Source organism: Lemur catta, chromosome 1 (assembly GCF_020740605.2).
Source record: "Lemur catta isolate mLemCat1 chromosome 1, mLemCat1.pri, whole genome shotgun sequence".
NCBI classification, from domain to species: domain Eukaryota; kingdom Metazoa; phylum Chordata; class Mammalia; order Primates; family Lemuridae; genus Lemur; species Lemur catta.
In genome coordinates, this window is record NC_059128.1 from 103,637,260 (window position 1) to 103,654,460 (window position 17,201).

General features: G+C 60.6%; 2 protein-coding genes across 4 annotated transcripts; one reads left to right on the forward strand and one right to left on the reverse strand.

Annotated features, from left to right (window-relative positions):
• The first annotated feature begins 1,048 nt into the window (after window positions 1-1,048).
• Window positions 1,049-5,007, forward strand: CPLX3 (complexin 3). The gene is made up of 3 exons (XM_045532163.1): window positions 1,049-1,220; window positions 2,417-2,504; window positions 4,660-5,007. The coding sequence occupies exons 1-3, from the start codon at window positions 1,057-1,059 to the stop codon at window positions 4,882-4,884; spliced, it is 477 nt and encodes a 158-aa protein (XP_045388119.1). The 5' UTR covers window positions 1,049-1,056; the 3' UTR covers window positions 4,885-5,007.
• Window positions 5,008-10,009: 5,002 nt separating this feature from the next.
• ULK3 (unc-51 like kinase 3) lies at window positions 10,010-16,784 on the reverse strand. Of its 3 annotated transcripts, XM_045532183.1 has the most exons (16): window positions 16,635-16,784; window positions 15,951-16,091; window positions 15,747-15,867; window positions 15,108-15,212; window positions 14,198-14,341; window positions 13,913-13,995; window positions 13,248-13,403; window positions 12,970-13,075; window positions 12,723-12,763; window positions 12,384-12,486; window positions 12,180-12,244; window positions 12,017-12,095; window positions 11,907-11,947; window positions 11,508-11,555; window positions 11,305-11,371; window positions 10,010-11,193 (listed from the first exon to the last, which is right to left on the reverse strand). In XM_045532183.1, the coding sequence occupies exons 1-16, from the start codon at window positions 16,734-16,736 to the stop codon at window positions 11,177-11,179; spliced, it is 1,419 nt and encodes a 472-aa protein (XP_045388139.1). In that variant the 5' UTR covers window positions 16,737-16,784; the 3' UTR covers window positions 10,010-11,176. The 3 variants fall into 3 exon arrangements, with proteins under 3 accessions (XP_045388139.1, XP_045388128.1, XP_045388149.1); XM_045532172.1 differs by having other exon boundaries at window positions 11,907-12,095; XM_045532193.1 differs by lacking the exon at window positions 16,635-16,784 and adding an exon at window positions 16,386-16,610 and having other exon boundaries at window positions 11,907-12,095.
• Window positions 16,785-17,201: the final 417 nt, after the last annotated feature.

Here is a 17,201-nt window from a genome sequence, read left to right on the forward strand (position 1 = left end):
GCTGCTCATCCCGGGGAGGCAGGCAGTGTCTGGGTGTGGGAGAGGGCTTGGCCGGTATCCTCTGTCTCTGCTGCCCAGCTCCTACCCACACCTTAGCTTTTGGCGAGCTCCCACCTTATTAAAGGTGATTTCCCTTTGCCAGTGCTTTGATATCCTCATTTACCTTCCAGCTTCACCTGAGTCTCTGCGAAGGCGTCCACCTCCTCTGGGTAGGTAGCTGGGAGTGGGCTCCAGGCAGGCAAGGAGGCCAAGGACTTGCCCACGCGCCAAAAGACCAGATACCCCACAGGCTTTGAGCCCAGGACTACGGAGGGAGAGGGAGTCATAACTGTGTATAATTCTGTCCCCAAATTCACTCAGAACAAGGAGCAGTATCTCCCAATGTCCCTCATGGCCCAGCCCAGCCAGCGTCACCAAACAACCCTCCCTCCCCACTCCAAGCTGCTCCAGGGCCAGCAGGGCAGGCGCGTGACAGAGGAACTCCGAGAGGCCACCTCATGGAACCATAGCTGGGATTCCCGCTCTCGCCCTCCGGCCTCCCTCCCTTTCCCAGCCTCACGCTCTTTGGGCAGCTGCTGCGGTTCAGCGGGTTGGCGGGGGGCTAGGAGAGACCGGGATGGGGGCCCCAGGTTTTTACCCCTTGCTGCTACCCGGATCTTGCCGCTGAAATCCTGGCCATCAGTGACCCAGGAGAGGAGAAAGTTGGAGGAGGGTAGAGAACAGGGTTCTGGGCGTGTACAAGCTCGGCCCCCTTCCCAGGGAGGCGACCCCACCACCGCAGGCCCTAATCCGCTGTCAGCAGTGCCCAGTGGAGCCTGGCGTGGAAGGAGGCACGTGGGGGAGGCGGGAGAGGGGAGCGGGCACGTGGTGCAGCCCGCCCAGCCCCGTGCATGCCCCCCGCCCCCCGTGAGGAGGGGTTTGGGGAGGTGGGGCGGGCCCAGGCGGGGGCGGGCCGCGGCGGGAGCTGTCCGCCAGCCCTAGTGCTGAAGTAGGCGCGGACGTGCCCGGTGCTTGGCGCGCCGCACCCAGCGCCCCGTGCCCGGGCCGGCGAAGACCATGGCGTTCATGGTGAAGACCATGGTGGGCGGCCAGCTGAAGAACCTCACCGGGAGCCTGGGGGGCGGCGAGGACAAGGGGGACGGGGACAAGTCGGCGGCCGAAGCGCAGGGCATGAGCCGAGAGGAGTACGAGGAGTATCAGAAGCAACTGGTGGAAGAGAAGTGAGTGGGATCCCTTCCTGGCTCCAACGACCCGCACCCCGACCCCCGCGCGCGCACACACACAGCCGCTGGGCCCACCCCTGGGCCAGCCTCAGGCCCCAATCCCCGCTTCCCTACTTTCCTGGACACAGTGAGAGTCCGGGAGGTGTCCTCTAGGCTGCCCCCAGACCCACCCCATCTCCAACCCAGGACCCGCTCCAGCTTCATACTCCGGCCAAGGGGGAGCGGGGGGAGGGGCGACAGAGCCTGGGACGGGGAGGGGGTGCACGTGCATTTCTGACGAAACAAGTAATCCCTTAATCCGATCTGGTCCCAGCTGCCTATGTCTTCCAACTGGGGCTCCTCTGAGCCTGAGGCTCTTAGGAAAGCGGTGCAGCCACAGGGGCTGAGAATCATGGAGACAGACCCTGAGAGGAGGGTGCCCATAGACACTGAGCCTACTTGTGCGCCAGCAGTGCTGGGACGGAGAGGCACCCCGAGTAGAGTTAGCGGCTGGACTCTGGAGCTAGGCTACTTGGATTCAGGTCCTGCCTTTGCTTCTTATTAGCTGGGTAACTTTAGGCAAGTTAACCTTTCTGTGCCTCCGTTTCGTCTGCTGTAAAATGGAGACGGTCATCATAATGTATGCCTTATGAAGATTAAGTGACAATGCATGTAAACTGTTTTAGCACAGCACCTGGCACGCGGTAAATCCCGAGAGCCATTATTGCACTTAATCCTGATAACAGTTTTGTGACTTGCAAAATCCTTATCCCCATTTTACAGAAAAGGAAAGTGAGTGATTTACCCAAGGACATACCTAAAATGGTAGTGTAGCTGGGAGGAGAACCCACGTTTGTCTCAAATTCTTTTCCCCACACGACACAGCTTTTGAGGGAGGGAAAGAAAGATGGAGGCGGAGGCCACTAGAGACAAATATTAGAGTCTGCAGAGAGAGCCAGATGGGCTCACTCCCCTTCCCTCCTGGCTCAGCCCAGCGGTGGGTGCAGAGATGAGCACAAAGTGTGCTGTGATGGGGAGAGCCAGCAAAGACTAACCTAGGTCAGTCATGTCAGAAAGCCCTCGCTACACGCAGGCTGAGCACACGCAGGGACCAATGCAGCAGCTGCCAGGACTCAAAGACCCCTTACACCCTCCCTCACAGACCCCTGCTTCTCTCAGCCCTTGCAGTGATTCCACCCCTGCTGTCCCCACAGGATGGAGCGGGATGCGCAGTTCACGCAGAGGAAGGCAGAGCGGGCCACGTTGCGGAGCCACTTCCGAGACAAATACCGGCTGCCCAAGGTAAGCTGGCCAGGGCTGCAAGGTGCAACCAGGACCCTGAGCTCCCGACCCTGGACTTCTTCGCCCAATTCTGGATATTGCAGTTCTCAGCCGTAAGCTCACAGGGAGCTTGGTTAGAGCCTTCCCTCTCTCACTCATTCACTTGTTCATTCATTCATTCATTCACAATTAACCAACCCCAGGCAAGGGCCAGGGCTTGGCACCGAGGGGAAGCCCAGTTCTCAGGGGACTGACAGGTTTGTGTTTCTGGAGACAAATCCAGGCCTCTTCTCTCCTTCACCCCCACCTCCCAACCCCAGAAAGCAGTAGATCTTACTGGAGGGATGAGTGCTCTTGGAAAGCAATAGACTTTACTGCAGGAGTGAGTGCTCTTGGGGCCTCTGAACATATATGGAGGGCAGGTCGGGGCGAGAAGGCCCCACCCTCTATGTGCCAGGTACTTGACCTTCATATCCTCATCTCACCCCCCAATAATGCTGCCCGGTAGGTATCACCCACATTTACAAACTGAGGCTCGGAGAGATTAAGGGACTTGGCTATGGTCATACAGCCAGTAAGTGATGGAGCTGGGATTAGTCCTCAAGCCTGTGAATACTGAGCTTGCACTTGCTCCAGGACCCCGGGCTGCCCTCCAGGGTGTGGAGTCTGCCTACAGGCAGCAAAGTACCCCCTGGCTGGCCCATCAGCCAGGCAGTATGTCTCAGGACCCCCGTGCGCCCCTGCTCCCCTGGGCACCTCAGCGCCAGATGAGCATGTAGGTGTGCTGCTCCTGTTGCCCAAGGAGCACAAGCCACTCCCAGAATAGTGTGCCCAGAACTGTGTTAGACTCTCAGGGGAAAATACAAGTACAATGCTATAGCACTCCTGACCTTGATCTTCCACTTGAATCGAAAGATCATATATGGGAACATCACATTCACTTATTCAACAAATATTTACTGAGCGCCCAGCTGCCTCTGACTCGCCACAGGGCACGGTCTTTTGGAAGTCTCTTGAAGAGAAAACCAGTCCAGAAAGCCTGCCTCGTTGCAAACCCAGTAGGAACGGATGCTTGCACTAAGCATTTAAAAGACAAAACTCCTGCCATCAGGGAGCTCTGAGGCCAGTAGAAGAGGCAAGACTTGAATACAACTGAGTAGGACACAAAGTGGAAAGCCCAAGCCGCCCGGCACCCCCAGAGGGACAGGGAGTGCAATGGCCATCAGTAGGTGCTGTGCAAAGAAAGCACAGACATTGGAATCAGTGACATAGTTTGAATCTAGCTCTCCCACTTCCTAGGTGTATGATCTTGGGCAATTTAAGTTACCCCAAGTTACTTACTTAAAGTAAGTAACTTAAATTTAAAGTGAGTTATTTGCTTAAATTATCTGAGCCTCAATTTCCTTATTTGTGAAATGAAGATAACCATCCATATACCTGTCTCGGCCAGGCATGGTGGCTCACGCCTCTAATCCTAGTACTCTGGGAGGCCAAGGGCAGCAGGTTCGCTTGAGCTCAGGAGTTCGAGACCAGCCTCAGCAAGAGCAAGACCCCGTCTCTACTAAAAATATTAAAAATTAGCTGGGCCTGGTGGTGGGCGCCTGTAGTCCCAGCTACTTGGGAGGCTGAGGCAGGAGGATCGCTTGAGCCCAGGAGTTTGAGGTTGCTGTGAGCTAGGCTGATGCCACGGCACTCTAGCCTGGGCAACAGAGTGAGACTCTGTCTCAAAAAAACCAAAACCAAAAACAGACCAAAAAAAACCCAATATACCTGTCTCCCAGGGTTATCACAAGAATTAAGAGCACTCAGCTCAATGTCAGCCCTATAATAGGTGTTTGATAAATGGTAGCCATCACTGTTACTGGTTACATCCTTCAGCATAACGGCAGTCAGCACACAACATCGCCGACTGTAACAACGTGTCCCCTGGGTCTTTTCATTTTGTCTTCCCTCGCAGCGCTAGTCGTTCAGTATCTCAGAGTGCGGTGAGGTGATAAAAGTGCAATGGCTCCACGTCTAGCCATCCAGTGCGTGATCCTGGGCTGTGAGGGTGGGGGTTGAGCACACTGCAACATGGGGCCCAAGAGTCTAGGGGCCCGGGGACCCCGGCCAGGCCTCTCCCTGCCCCTCAATCCTCACAGACCTCCACTCCCTCCCCACTCCCTCTTCCCTTCAGAATGAGACGGATGAGAGCCAGATCCAGATGGCAGGTGGAGACGTGGAGCTGCCCCGGGAGCTGGCCAAGATGATTGAGGAGGACACGGAGGAGGAGGAGGAGAAGGCCTCGGTGCTCGGGCAGCTGGCCAGCCTCCCTGGCTTGGACCTTGGCTCACTCAAGGACAAGGCTCAGGCCACCCTGGGGGACCTCAAGCAATCAGCTGAGAAGTGCCACATCATGTAACCACTTCCCTGGAGTTGGCCACTGGGATGACCAGGGGGCTGAGCCCCCGTGAGGGCTGAGTGTGTCTCAACTTCCAGGGACCCATACCCCATTTTGAGCTTTGTGTCCCTTGCCCCACCCTAGCCCCAGAACCCTTCTCATCCATGCCCCAAGTCTGCCTTCTGGTCCTTTCCTCTCCACGGAAACCAAAGTCCCCGTTCCTCACTCTGCCCCTTAGGACCCACCCCCTACTTAGCCTTTGGAGCCTTCCAAGACCACAGCCCACTCCTCTCTGGCCATGGCCCCAAGTCCCTGCACACCGGAGCACCCACAGAGAGACACACAGAGGGTACAGGAACTCTGGCATGTGCAGAGGCGTAAGCCGCAGAGGCACCCTGCGCACACAGACACACACGCCAAGTCCAGCCCCCCGGTACCCAGCCCCTGCAGACACCAAGAAGCGATGCCCTCAGCAGACGGGAGCCCTGGGTTCAAGTTTCCACCTTTATTGTCCTTGACAGCCGCTGCTCTTTCTGGGCCTCATTTTGTCATCTGTAAAATGGGAATAGACTGGATAATTTCTCAGACTCTGGCTTGGCCTCCCTGGCCTCTCAGAGCCAAGCCCGCACCCGTCCTCGGGCAGGGCAGCAGCTGCAGCCGTAGCCTCCAGTGGCTGCCACTGTGGGCTCTGGGAGCCGAGTGACGCCGTGCGAGGCGCGGAGTGCCAAGGATGAAGCTGGCACTGAACAGTAGCCCAGGCAGCTCCAGGCCTTCTCTGGGCCCAGGGCCCAGCCAATTTCTGTTCTGTTCCTGTAGAACTCTCTTCTGGATTCTGTAGCTGGAATCTCCTCTCCTAGCTCAGTGGAAAATAAAAACCCCAAATGCGGTGCCCATCTTCCCACATCTTACTGACCCCCTGAGCCTGCCAGGGAGGGGTGTCCTTTAGCTTCTCACCCACAGCTTCACGGGAGGGAGGGGACACCCAGTGCTAGGAGTGGAAGTGTCTTTTGTGGAACCGTTTCTGGCTCCATCCGTAAGATGCTCGAGTTCTATCCTCTCAGGGCCCTGGGCGAGGGCGGGGTCTGGGGCCATATGACGTAGATCTGGGCTTTGAGGAAGATGTGGCAGCCAGCAGGACGCCGTGTACAGGGGGCAGTACTGAGACCACGGGGCTGTCTCCGGCACCTGTGCCTACACACCCTCGCCTTGGAGATGGAAGATGTAACAAAAAGAAGGCAGAGCAACTGCATTCCAGCCCGGCACTGCTGTGTGACTGTGAGCAGGTCCTTTCCCTCTCTGAGCCTGTTTCCTCCCTGTAAAATGAAGAGTTCCACAACCCCCCCCAACAATGAACAATAATAATGATGTTTCAGAGGGTGACCATATATAAAGCCCTTGGCATGTGACAGACCATATCAATAAATGGTGACTCATTCTTTAAGAAAATGAAGAGCCCACATCTCATCCAGCTTGCCTGTGGCAGGGGGGTTTGTGCAGGAAACCAGCCGGAAGTTCCCAAGCAGGTCATCCCGGGGGCCTGGGCTGGAAGAAGGTGCTACAAGCCAACCCTGGGTGCTCCCCCTGCCCCCGTGGGGTCTGGGTCCCTGGCCTGCTGCCCAGGCGCTGGCCTGCGGGGGGAGTCCAGCCAGGAGCTGCAGCAGGAACAGACATCCAAGCGTTTGGTCGCAAGGGCAACGTTTCCAGGAGGTCTCCTTTGTAAAATAAGAGCAAAGAACATAAACCTGTTTGGTAGGTAATGTGGGGCAGGCCGGGTAGAGGGCAGGGAGGGACCCAGGCCAGGACTGGGGCTGCTGCCTGGGCTGTCACACTTGGCTTCACTCTCTTGAGCATCCAGGGAAGGGGCCTGGGCCTCTGAGCTGTCCCCGGGCTGCCTCCTGCCCTTCTCAGCTGGAGGAGACCCATGCCAAGCCCCAGGCTGAGGGCGTGGGGGCATGGGCGGCCTCGGCGTCAGCAGCGGGGCCCACGTCAGCACTCCACCCTCCGGGGCCTTCCGCCTAATGGGATTGGACAGACCCCTTCTCCCTCAGCGCATGCAGGGCCGAGAGGGAGAGGCAGGGTGGCAGCAGCGGGGGGCTGAGAGGCAGCACTCAGTGAACCCTGTCAAAGCAGGGCTGGCTGGGGCCTGGGGTCAGGGACTGGGGAGGGCTGAGCCCCCACACCTGCTCCCCGCTCAGCCTGAGAATGGAACCTCGAGAAGCCCTGACCGTCTGCACTGTCCCTGGAATGAGGCGGAGGTGGTTCTGGGGCAGAAGGAGCCCGTTCCAGACCCAGGCAGAGATGGGCTGGGGGCTCCCAGCTCTGTTGGCCTCCCCTCTTCCTCGCCCTGTCCGCCAGCCTGTGCCCCTCTCATCTGTGTCCCCTCAGCTTCTGCCTCGTTCCTGGTTCCGAGCCTGTGCGGCACCACGCCCTCAGCTGGCGTGGGCCTGTCCCCCTGGAGCCCCTCTTCTGCGCCTGCCCCCCCTGCCAGCCCCCAGGCCCTGGGGACATCCGTGCCACTCTTCCTGTCCTGCTCTCGTCTCTGGGCAATCATGTGCTCCATGACTGGTCCACCCTCCTAGTGTGACAGGAAGGCCACAAAGCCACTGGCACCCAAACTTCCCATTTCACGGGGCTGAAAACCCCAGCATTTGTGCACCACAGTTTGGACTCTGATGCTCCGGCCCCTCCTCTCTCCCTCCCTCCCTCCTTCTTTCTTCTTCCCCTTGCAGGCAGTCTGAAGATACAGGAAGCACCAACGCATACTCCTGCAGGGCTGGGGGAGGACAGCTGCCTGGCCTGTCCCCCACCCGGCTCGCCCTTGGGGCTCTGGCTCCCCAGTGCGAAGGATTTCAGGGAGCCCCTGCCCAGGGAGCCTGCAGCACCTTCTCCTGCCTCCCCCCACCCAGACAGCTCCGGCCCAGTTCCCAGCGGGAAGAGAGGTGTAGAGAGAATAAGTGACTCTCCTGAGGCCAGCTGGTCCCCAGGGAGGAGTCTAGGCGGTGACCAGGGCTTGGAGCACAGAGGATCTCCCTTTCCCTCAATAGCCAGATGGTTCCTCCTCAGACCCTGGAGGCCCCAGGCAGGCACTGGGGACATCTGGGGCATGTTCCTTTGCTGAGCTGAGTGGCTGACAGGCCTATTGACCCAGCTGATGCTCAGCCCTGTGAGGTGGAGCTTCTGTCCTGTCACTGCAGACCCGAGGCTGGACCGGGGGTGAGAGCCACAGAGCCCGCTGCTGGGCAGAGCTGTTCCCAGGCTGCGTGAGGCTTGGGGAGGGCAGGGGAGCCAGGGTGGCCGCCCGGGGCCAGGGGCAGCAGCATTGTTGAGGCTGCTCAGCCTCACTCAGCAAGAGCTGTGCCTTTGTGTGAGTGATCGCAAGCATGTGTCCCTGCGGGACCCGCAGGGTCTGTGAGCTTGTGCCTGGCTTCCCCGTTCCTATGTGTCTGCGGGATTTCGAATGCATAGGTGTGGGCGTGAGCTACTCTGGGGCCAGCGGTCACTGATGTGCCCCTTCCCTCCTCAGTGTTGGCCCATCTCCCTCTCAGGGAGGTTGGGGACAGCAACCTGGCCTCTGGGGACAAGACCCCTTCCAGATGACCTCCTGCAGGAACAAAATTCTATGTCTTTTCCTGTATCCCCAGTAGGCTGAAGAAGGGGCAGACTGGGCGCAGGGACAGCTGGGTCCCCCAGTGTGCTCCAGAGGCCATCTGCTGCTCGTAGGGCTGGCGCCATGGGCAACAGAGAGGCCCAGGCCCGGGTGCGGGCTCTGAGCTCGGGTGACTGAGTGGAGGGGGGAAAGACAGGACTGGGGGCCCCTGAACATTGCTGGGGGGGGATCTACCCTGCTCTGGATACTTTCAAAGTGTTGAAGGTGAGAGGTGGAAACAACTCTTGTTCCTAAGAGGAAAAACATATTTTTTGAAAAGTGGACTTGCACGTTCCCCACAGGCCCCTAGGTTAGGAGAGAGCCCTGTGTTGACAGCCCCTCCTCCCGGGCCCCGGCCTCCCACTGGGCTGCCTCCCTCCTGGGCAGGCGGCCTGGCCTAGAGGCCACCAGAATGCTCTGCCCAGGAAGGGGGCCTTCCTAGGGGCTCCCCCACCAGCCTGTCCCCACTTGGGGCCCACGCCTCACCAGGCCCGTTCTGAGCCGGCTTTGCAGCTCTCGCAAACAATCAGGCCTGTGGGCCCACACTCCCTCCCGTCATCCTGCACTTCAATCATCTTCCACCTTCTAACTTCCGCCCCCCCAGCCGGACCCATCCATCCTCTTTCCTTCCCCTCACTTCCTGCATGGGGGCTTCCTTGTCCAGCCTATTTCCAGATAATCTGAAGTACGTCTCTCTCCCTAGATCTGAAAGTAACATTTTACTGAATCTTACTGTCTGACAGGCTCGCTACAAATTCACCCGGGGCACTTAGCCTCATGCTCCCGTTACGGAGCAAGATGCTGCTCGACGGGCCCCCACTGCGCCGCAGCGGCTCGGGCTTCAGGGAGATGAATTTCTTCCCGTGTCTGTTCCCCTCCTGGGATCGGAAGCCCTCTGATGTGCCCTGGGGGACTGAGCACCCTGGTGGTCCCTCGCTGGCTGCCTGGGGATGTGCTACCTCCTCTGAGTCCCCAGGGATGTTCCCAACAGGTGCTGGTCAGACTGATACCTGGGAAGGATGTGGGGACAGGGGAGGGAGGCCAGGGCACAGAGCCTGCCGGAAATGATCCCAGCTTGGGGGTCACTGGGGTTGGGTATAAACATGACACCCCGAATGATGCCCTCTTCCCCAGTCGGGCTCACTGCTCACTCTCTGGCCCAGGCTAAGGGAGTGGGAGGCCAGGGGACCCTGCCTGGGGCAGAGCATTTTAGACTGCACTCCTGCAAAGAGGGAAAGAGCCTTTTCTGGCTCTCAGGCCTGTGCTCTCCACCCCCCAGCTCCCTGGGTGGTGGCGGAATGGCTCCGCTGGGCAGCCTGACTCTCCTGGGTCCAGGGACCAGGGCAGGAGGCAGATGTGGCCATCGCCCTCCAGCGCCACATCCCATGACCCCCCCAACCTTCCCTGGGGCTCCCCAGCCTTTGCTGTGGCCCTTCCCGCCCCAGCCTGTGAACAGCAGCTACCTTTCTGTTTTTCTGAGAGCAAGAAGAGATGCACAAGTAGAGAAAATAATTTAATAGAGAAACAATGAATGACACTCGTCACACGCAGCCTCCTATAGGGAGGACAAACGCTCGCCTCAAGGAGGCATTTAAGGGCAGAAGGGTTAGAAGTCACCAACACCCTCTCTGATTATTGAAAAGAAACCCTCAAGTATCTCCAGGAGTGCACACTCTCCTCCAGGTTCAACTCACTCTGGCCTCTGAAGCGCCCGTGCTGTGGGCTGTGGGGAACAGCAGCCCCACCGCAGAGACGGGGGGCCCAGGCCCAGAAAGGGGAAGGGGCTTGCCCAGGGTCACACGCTGGGGTGGTGGCAGTGTCAGGCCTAGAACTGGGTAACCGGACTGGGGCCCCTGCAGCCTGATGGCAGTCCCCAAGCGTCCCCTCCCAGGCCCACTCCAGCACAAGGCCGCTCTGCGGTCAGGGCGGTGTGTTCCCAGAGAGGAACGGAGGTGGGAGGGATGAGGATTGAGGACCCCTGCCCCGTATTCCCCAGGCCAGGGCAGGAAAAAGGCATGAGGTTCCCAAATTTGCCCCACCCCTAGAAAGGGTATCATTGTCATGCTTGAAGGATTAAGTTAAAGTACTGAGATGGGGGGCAGATGTGAGCGCCCAGAAGACTGGCGAGTTCCGTGGGGCTGGGTACGTACTGTGGGCTGGGTGGTCCCTGAGGGGTCTTGGAGTGTCCCATTCCAGTGCAAGGAGGGTGGTGAGTTGGAATAAGGGCTCCCAGGAAGGGTGGGCCCAGGGCCCGGGTGCCTGCTGGCAGGGAGCGGGCAAGAGTAGGCGTGCCCTGCAGGGGCCCTTGCCCTCTTCTCAGAGCAAAAAAGTGATAGACGGCTTCGTGCCCGAAATCAACAGGCACGGGACCAGCAACCACCAAGTAACGAAGGTCTCATGAAAGAAACACTGTTCTCCCAGAGTCGTGCCCCTGCCCCCGGGCCCGGGCCCAGGGCTCCCAGCACACAGCATGGGCCGTCAGTCCCTCTGTGGGGTACACAGTAACCCGAGGGAGGCTGAGGACCCAGGACGTGGGGGTCCCAGAGATAGCCATCTGGGAAGCCTGCTCCCCAGGGCTGCAGAGGGCCACTTAATTTGGGGCATCAGCCTGGGTTGGTCACCCCTCCAGTCCAGGCGGCTCGTGGTCTGTCCAGCCGTCCTCTGGGGTCACTGCAGGGTACATGCTACAGAGGGGTAAGGGAGGGTCAGTCACAGGTCTGGCAGAACAGCAGAGTCCAGGGCCGCCCCAGCTCTTACCCTCCCTTGGATGGGGGTCAGACCCAGGCAGGACTCACAGCTACGAACAGACTCTGACAGCCCCTCTCTGTCCATGGTCTCTGCTTCCCAGCGAGACTCCCGCATCTGTGGGACATCAAGACGGCACAATGGGTGAGACAGACACAGGGACGGAGAGGCCTTCAGATGGAGACAGGGGCAGACAGCTACACACAGAGAGGAGCAGAAACCCTTGCCCCAACATGGCCCCCCACATGCCCACCTTGACCTGCTCCTTCAGGTATTCAGCCCGAGTCATGAGGTTCTGCACCTGCCGAGGGAAGACACGCCCTTGGGTGTGTGTGGGCTTCCAACTGAACTCCTCCTCACCCCAAAGGCTCCCAGAATGCCCTGCCCCATCAGAACCACCTCCCCTCCAGTCCCTCGCCTGCTCCTTCCTCCAGGAAGCCCTCCCGACTGCAGCAGCCCAGCAGACTCTCTGCTGGGTCCCCAGATCCTCCACGGCCCTGATCTGAGCGCCCTGGCCCTAATGGTCTCACTCCTAGGCCTAGAACACCCTGAGGGTAGAGGATTCCAGAGGGAAGCCAAGGAGGTCCCCCCAGACCAAGCAGAGTAAAAGGGGAAGAGGAAGCCCCCTGACCCTCTCATCACCGGTGGGTACCTCGGTATGAAGCAGCTCCCGCCTGCGCCCTGAGGGCTCCGCTGAAAAGAGAGGGCGTGTGGTGAGCGCAGGGCAGCCGAGGGCCCAGCGGGCTGTGGTGAGGGGCTCACCTGCCAGCAGCAGCAGCAGCTCCCCCAGGCTGTGCTGGTACAGGTCCAGGGCGTCCTGCTCCCCGCCAGCTTCCTCTTCCTGCAGCCACAGGGACACCAGGTGGTTCAGGGTCATGAGCTGAACCCCTCCCTGCCCCCCAGGACCCCTCCCACTGACACCAACCTTGGCCATGGCAGCCGAAGCCACTTCCAGGGCAGCTGAGAGGCGTGGCTTGTCCCGGGCCATCTCTGAGATGAGGGGCACACGCTCAGGGGAGGGAAGCAGCCCGTCCTGTCCTCACAGGAGGCCTAGCCCGACCTGCCTCCGTGTCAGGCTGGAGGGAGGTTTGCTGGGGGCCTGGCGGGCCAGCCAGGAGCTGGAGCCTACCTCTGAGCAGGTCTCGCGCAGACGTCCCCTGCCTAAGCAGGGCCCGATTAGAGGAGGAGACGATGGCCTTGAGCTCCTCAGCCCGGGACACGTACTGCCCCACCTACGGGAGGGAAAGGGACCTGAGGAGGGGGCGTCCCACCCGCCTCCCCCACCAGCACCCACTGCCAAGTTCTCCCTCTGGGTCCTCCGTGACTGCCCCAAGCTATAACCACGTCAGGGGTCATATGAGGATGGCCTGCCACCTTCCCAGCTCTACGCGTGTTTCAGGACAGGAAGCTCCGATTCTGCGAGAGCCCTCCCCTCACTCATGTCCTTATGGGGACTTGACCCACCCACCTTTGCCTTAATCGCCTCCTTCCGCTGGGCATCCACTTCATCTGCAGAAGGTGGGGTTTACATGAGGAGTCTGGGGGGACCCCTGCCCCACCCAAACCCTCTGGAATCCCCCAAAACATCAAGTTCCAGGTTTACGCGGCTTTGTCTCCTGCAAAACTCTGGATGGGGAGCTCCCAGACTCCCTCCACCGCAGCTACAGATGACTCGCCTGTGCACCCAGGGGCTCCCGGCACAGCCTGGGACTCACAGTGCAGGGCGGGCACGAAGAAGTCCAGAGCCTTGCAGTAGAGGGACAAAGCGGCCGCTGCGTCCCCCTCCTGGTCCTTCTTCACAGCCTGCACCACCAGGGCGGTCTGGGGACCAGGCAGACCAGGAGTCAGGCCACCTCCCCAGCTCCCCCAGCTGGAAGAAGGTCAGCTGCCCCGAGCCCACCCTCTGCCTCTGCTGGGTGAATCACCCATCACCACCAAAGGCGGCAGATGAGACCCCCAGCCCAGCCCAGCGGGTCTCCACGGCCCTGCTCACTGCTTTTGCCAGGCTTTCCCCACTGGGCATGTGCTCCAGGTCCACCCAGGGGTGAGCGAAGAAGTCCTGGAAGGAGATGCGACGGCTGGGGTCCCGCTCCAGGAGCCGTTGCAGCAGGTCCCGGCAGTCTTGGGACAGCAAGGGCCGCAGGGGGAGCTGTGCGGGTGGGGGGAGGAGGAGGGGTGGCAGGTCACACTGGGCTCCAACGCCACGGACCCCAGCCCAGGGTTCTGTCAGAAAGCCCAGAGATACATGTCTAACGGGAAGAATATGCAGCCCAGGAGGAACGGGGTGGGTGCAGGCGTGGGTGCCAGCGGCGAGCCAGGCCCCTTCCCCGGGCGCCTGCCACACGCTCACTGGGCCCAACTGCTGGAGAACCCCGTGCAGGGTGCTGATGCCCCTCCCTGGACCGCGCCCCTGCGAAGGCTGAGTCGGTTCTGCCTTGCTCTTCTCCCACAGGGGCCTGCCAAGCGGTCTGTGGGGCGGGCCCTTTGCTGCCTGTCGTGGGCTGACCAGAGTCCCTGGGACTTCCGGTCCCGAGCATACCCCACTGCCATGAAGGCGGTGTGGCGCCCACACTCCGGTCTGCGCAGGCAGAGTGTGTCTGAAACCTCAGGGCCCTGGCTCCCTCTGTCCCCACGGTCGCTAGGCCCTGCCAGACCCACCTCGACGACCCGGGTGCTGCGGATCTTCTCCTCCAGCTCTGAGAAGGACCTGGAGGCAAAGGGGGGCTGCCCGAAGAGGGCTTCTGTGGAAGGGAGGCAGAGGGGAGGCTGGGAGGGGATGGGGTCAACCTGGCCTGGCCCTCTCCTGGGGAGGGGGCCTGACACCCCTCAGAGCCGGTACAGTCCGAGTCCTCACTAGAACCCTCCAGGAGCGGCCCAGAGAAGCCCTGCCTGAGGACGCAGAGGCCAGGCCTCGGGGTGAGGGGCAGGGAAAAGAGGTCTCACCATATAGGATGACCCCCACGGACCAGAGGTCCACGCGGGCGTCGTACTGTCGCTGACACACCATCTCGGGGGCCATGTAGAGCGGGGAGCCACGGAGCACGTGCTTCTCATCCCATGGGGACATGTGCTGTGCAAAGCCAAAGTCTGCAGGCAAGAGGCCAGACAGCGGGGCTCAAATTCCAGCTGCTTCCACGCCTGGCCTGTGACGTCTCAGCCTGGGCTCTTCCCCACCCCCCAGACACACCAGGGTCAACCCTGCCTCCTCGTCTGTGCTCAGTATTAGCCTGGAACACCCTCCTAGACCTCCCTCCATGGCTGTAAACCCTACCCATCCTGTGCAGCTCCCTGGGCATCTTTTCCCCAGGAAGCCCATCCGATCATACCAGCTATGCGGACAAGGGTCCCCACCTTCTCACTGTCCCCAGGCTTAGGTTATACCACGTTCTCTGGCCTCCAGCATCAAGTCTTGTTCAAATCTCATCAGGGGTCAGCAACCGCCACCTCCCCTACCACACACCCTCCTGTGCTGCCACAGACAAAGTCACAGTAGAGCCCCAATCCTGATGACTGACCAAGTCCTGTCCCTGATCACGGACTGATTTGTGATGCTGGTCCACAAGGAACCCGGGCACCGTTCCCAGACTGAGCCCAAAACCTGGACACACAGTACCAACTTTGGCCACAGACAGCCCTAACTCCACCCATTAGGCTGCTAGACTTGAGTGTGGATGGCCTGAGAAAGCTCCTACCTTTTAGTGACAGGGCCCATTCCCGGATCTCCCAGCCTATTACTGTTTGATGACTCAACAGAGGACTCCATGAGAACCAGGGCTGCTGAGTAAGCCCAGGAAGAGGGAGGCCCCTACACATGCACTCTCCAAACCTCACCCCTGCTGTTCCAGACTCACACCTGCCAGTTTCAGGTGGGGCTTCTCCAAGGAGCTCAGCAGAATGTTCTGTGGCTTCAGATCCAGGTGAGAGATATTCCGTTCATGCAGAAACTGCAGGGCACTGGCTGGGGAGCGGGACCCATGCAGAAATAGAGGTCACAACAGTCCAGTCTCCGCTTGCCTCTCGCCTCCCCAGGCCTCTATCCGCCTCTTCCAGCCTGTCCAACCCCAGCTCCCGCCTGGCTGGTCCACAGAATGCTTTACATATAAGCACCAGGCTCCCGCCACTTCGAAGAGTGTGCCGCCCTGCCCAGAGTGTCCATCTTCCTCCCCTCTGTCCCTTCACAAGTCTCCCCTCCTCCAGAAGCTTCCCTGGATGCCCCAGCCCTTTAGGATCTTGCTCTTTTCATTAGCACTGCACTGGGTCCTACCCACTTGGCCCTGGAATGTTCCACAAGGTCCTTTCCACACCGTGGAAACCTGAACTCTGCACAGGCGGGGCTCCTCCCTCGTCTCTCTCATGGCGTCCTTAGATAAGGACAGCCACAAGAGAAAGACACGGCCCTCAAAGCCCAAGGAGGCAACAGCGAAGTGTGCCGAGGCTCTAAGCCTGTGCAGAGAACATGGGAAGGTGTCGGGCTGGGGTCAGAGGCTTTTACCCAATTGTTGCATGAAGACACGAGCCACCTTCTCAGGCAGAATCCTACGGGTATGGATGAAGCGAGACAGGTCACCCCCTGCGCAGAACTCCATGATGAGGTAGATGTTGTCACTGTCCCACTGTGGTTAAAGGTAGACAGCCTGAAGACAGTGTCCCTCCTCCAGCCTCCTTTGGGAGTAGCCCCACCCACCCCGGCCCGCACCTGGAAGTCCTTCAGCTGCACAATGTGGGGGTGTCGAATGCCCTTCAGGATCTCGATCTCAGTCAGGAGGTTTTCCACTGACGCCTTGTTCAGACTTTTCTTGGCCACACACTTTATGGCTACTACCTCACGAGTATCCTTCTGGGGGGACAGGATTTGGAGGCTCTGCCTCGAGGGGGCCAGGGCCCATGCCCACCCCACGCCAGCATCCAGGCTTCCCAGCTTCCCTTCGCAGCCCAATGAGGCACCTGGATTCTGGAATCCCGGCTTCCCAAGCCAGCCTGGCATTCTCCAACCCTCTGCCACACAGCCTGCTCCGCTGCATTCTAGAGTGCCCCGCAGAGGCATGCCACCTCATTGTTCTAGAACTGCCCACTCTGCCTCCTAACTGGGTCCCGCCTTCTAGAGCCCAGTCCCAGACTCCTCCCAGCCCACCTGGTGGCCTCCGTTTTAAGCCTGTTCTTTGGCCACTGACACCAAGGCCCCATCGACCCTCCAGACAGAACAGGTGTGTGTAGGTGTGTTTGCTTTTGCGATCTGAGAGAGGCGGTCCGCTCCTCCACCGAGTCAGAGCGGGCGGGGCGGGCGGCCGGGCCCTAGCTGCTCCCGCCGTCCCCAGCCGTCCGTGTCTCCCCAGCCGGCACCCCCGTGGGTTTGCCGGGCCAGGCGAGCGCCCACACCCACCTTGGCGTAGGCCTTGTACACCGTGGCGTACGTGCCGCTGCCCAGGCGCTCGGTGAGGATGAAGCCGTCCACGCGCGGCGGCCCCCACGCCGGCCCCGCCATGCCGGCCGCCCCGCGCCGTGCGGGCGCTTCCTGGTCGCCGGCGCGCGTCCCGGCCGCGGGCGCAGGCAGGACCCCGGCCGCTCTCCGCTCTCCGCGCCGCCTCCGCGCTGCCCCCAGCGCCGCCCGCCGGAAGTGCAGCGCCGCGCGGGTAGGCGGGCGGGGCGCGACTCCGCCCACCCCGGGGCTCCTCCCCGGCACGACATCACGCGACCCACCGGTTCCTCCCCGCAAGCCCCCGTCTGGGGACACTGAGGCGCCCGTGGGCAGAGCGGAGGCGATCGAGGACGGCAGGCGCAGATGCGCCCAGAGATCGCCCACGCGAGGGCGGGAGGGAGGACCGGGCGCAGCGGGGGTGTGGCGTGGAGGGGGGAATCACCGAGGCCCCTTGGAGTCAGTCCCTCCCCAAGACCAACCACTCTAAAATAGAGGCACTGGGACAAGAAAGTGCCTTTGGAAAGTCGCCTT

What these genes read in the sequence shown, in the direction of transcription:
- CPLX3 (XM_045532163.1), top strand. Translation starts at nt 1,057, where the DNA reads ATGGCGTTCATGGTGAAGACCATGGTGGGCGGCCAGCTGAAGAACCTC. An exon ending in AAGCAACTGGTGGAAGAGAA is followed by an intron (nt 1,221 to 2,416) that starts GTGAGTGGGATC and finishes CTGTCCCCACAG; the next exon opens with GATGGAGCGGGATGCGCAGT. An exon ending in ACAAATACCGGCTGCCCAAG is followed by an intron (nt 2,505 to 4,659) that starts GTAAGCTGGCCA and finishes TCTTCCCTTCAG; the next exon opens with AATGAGACGGATGAGAGCCA.
- ULK3 (XM_045532172.1), bottom strand. Translation starts at nt 16,736, where the DNA reads ATGGCGGGGCCGGCGTGGGGGCCGCCGCGCGTGGACGGCTTCATCCTC. An exon ending in TGTACAAGGCCTACGCCAAG is followed by an intron (nt 16,092 to 16,634) that starts GTGGGTGTGGGC and finishes CTGTCCCCCCAG; the next exon opens with AAGGATACTCGTGAGGTAGT. An exon ending in TGTCTTCATGCAACAATTGG is followed by an intron (nt 15,213 to 15,746) that starts GTAAAAGCCTCT and finishes CCCGCTCCCCAG; the next exon opens with CCAGTGCCCTGCAGTTTCTG.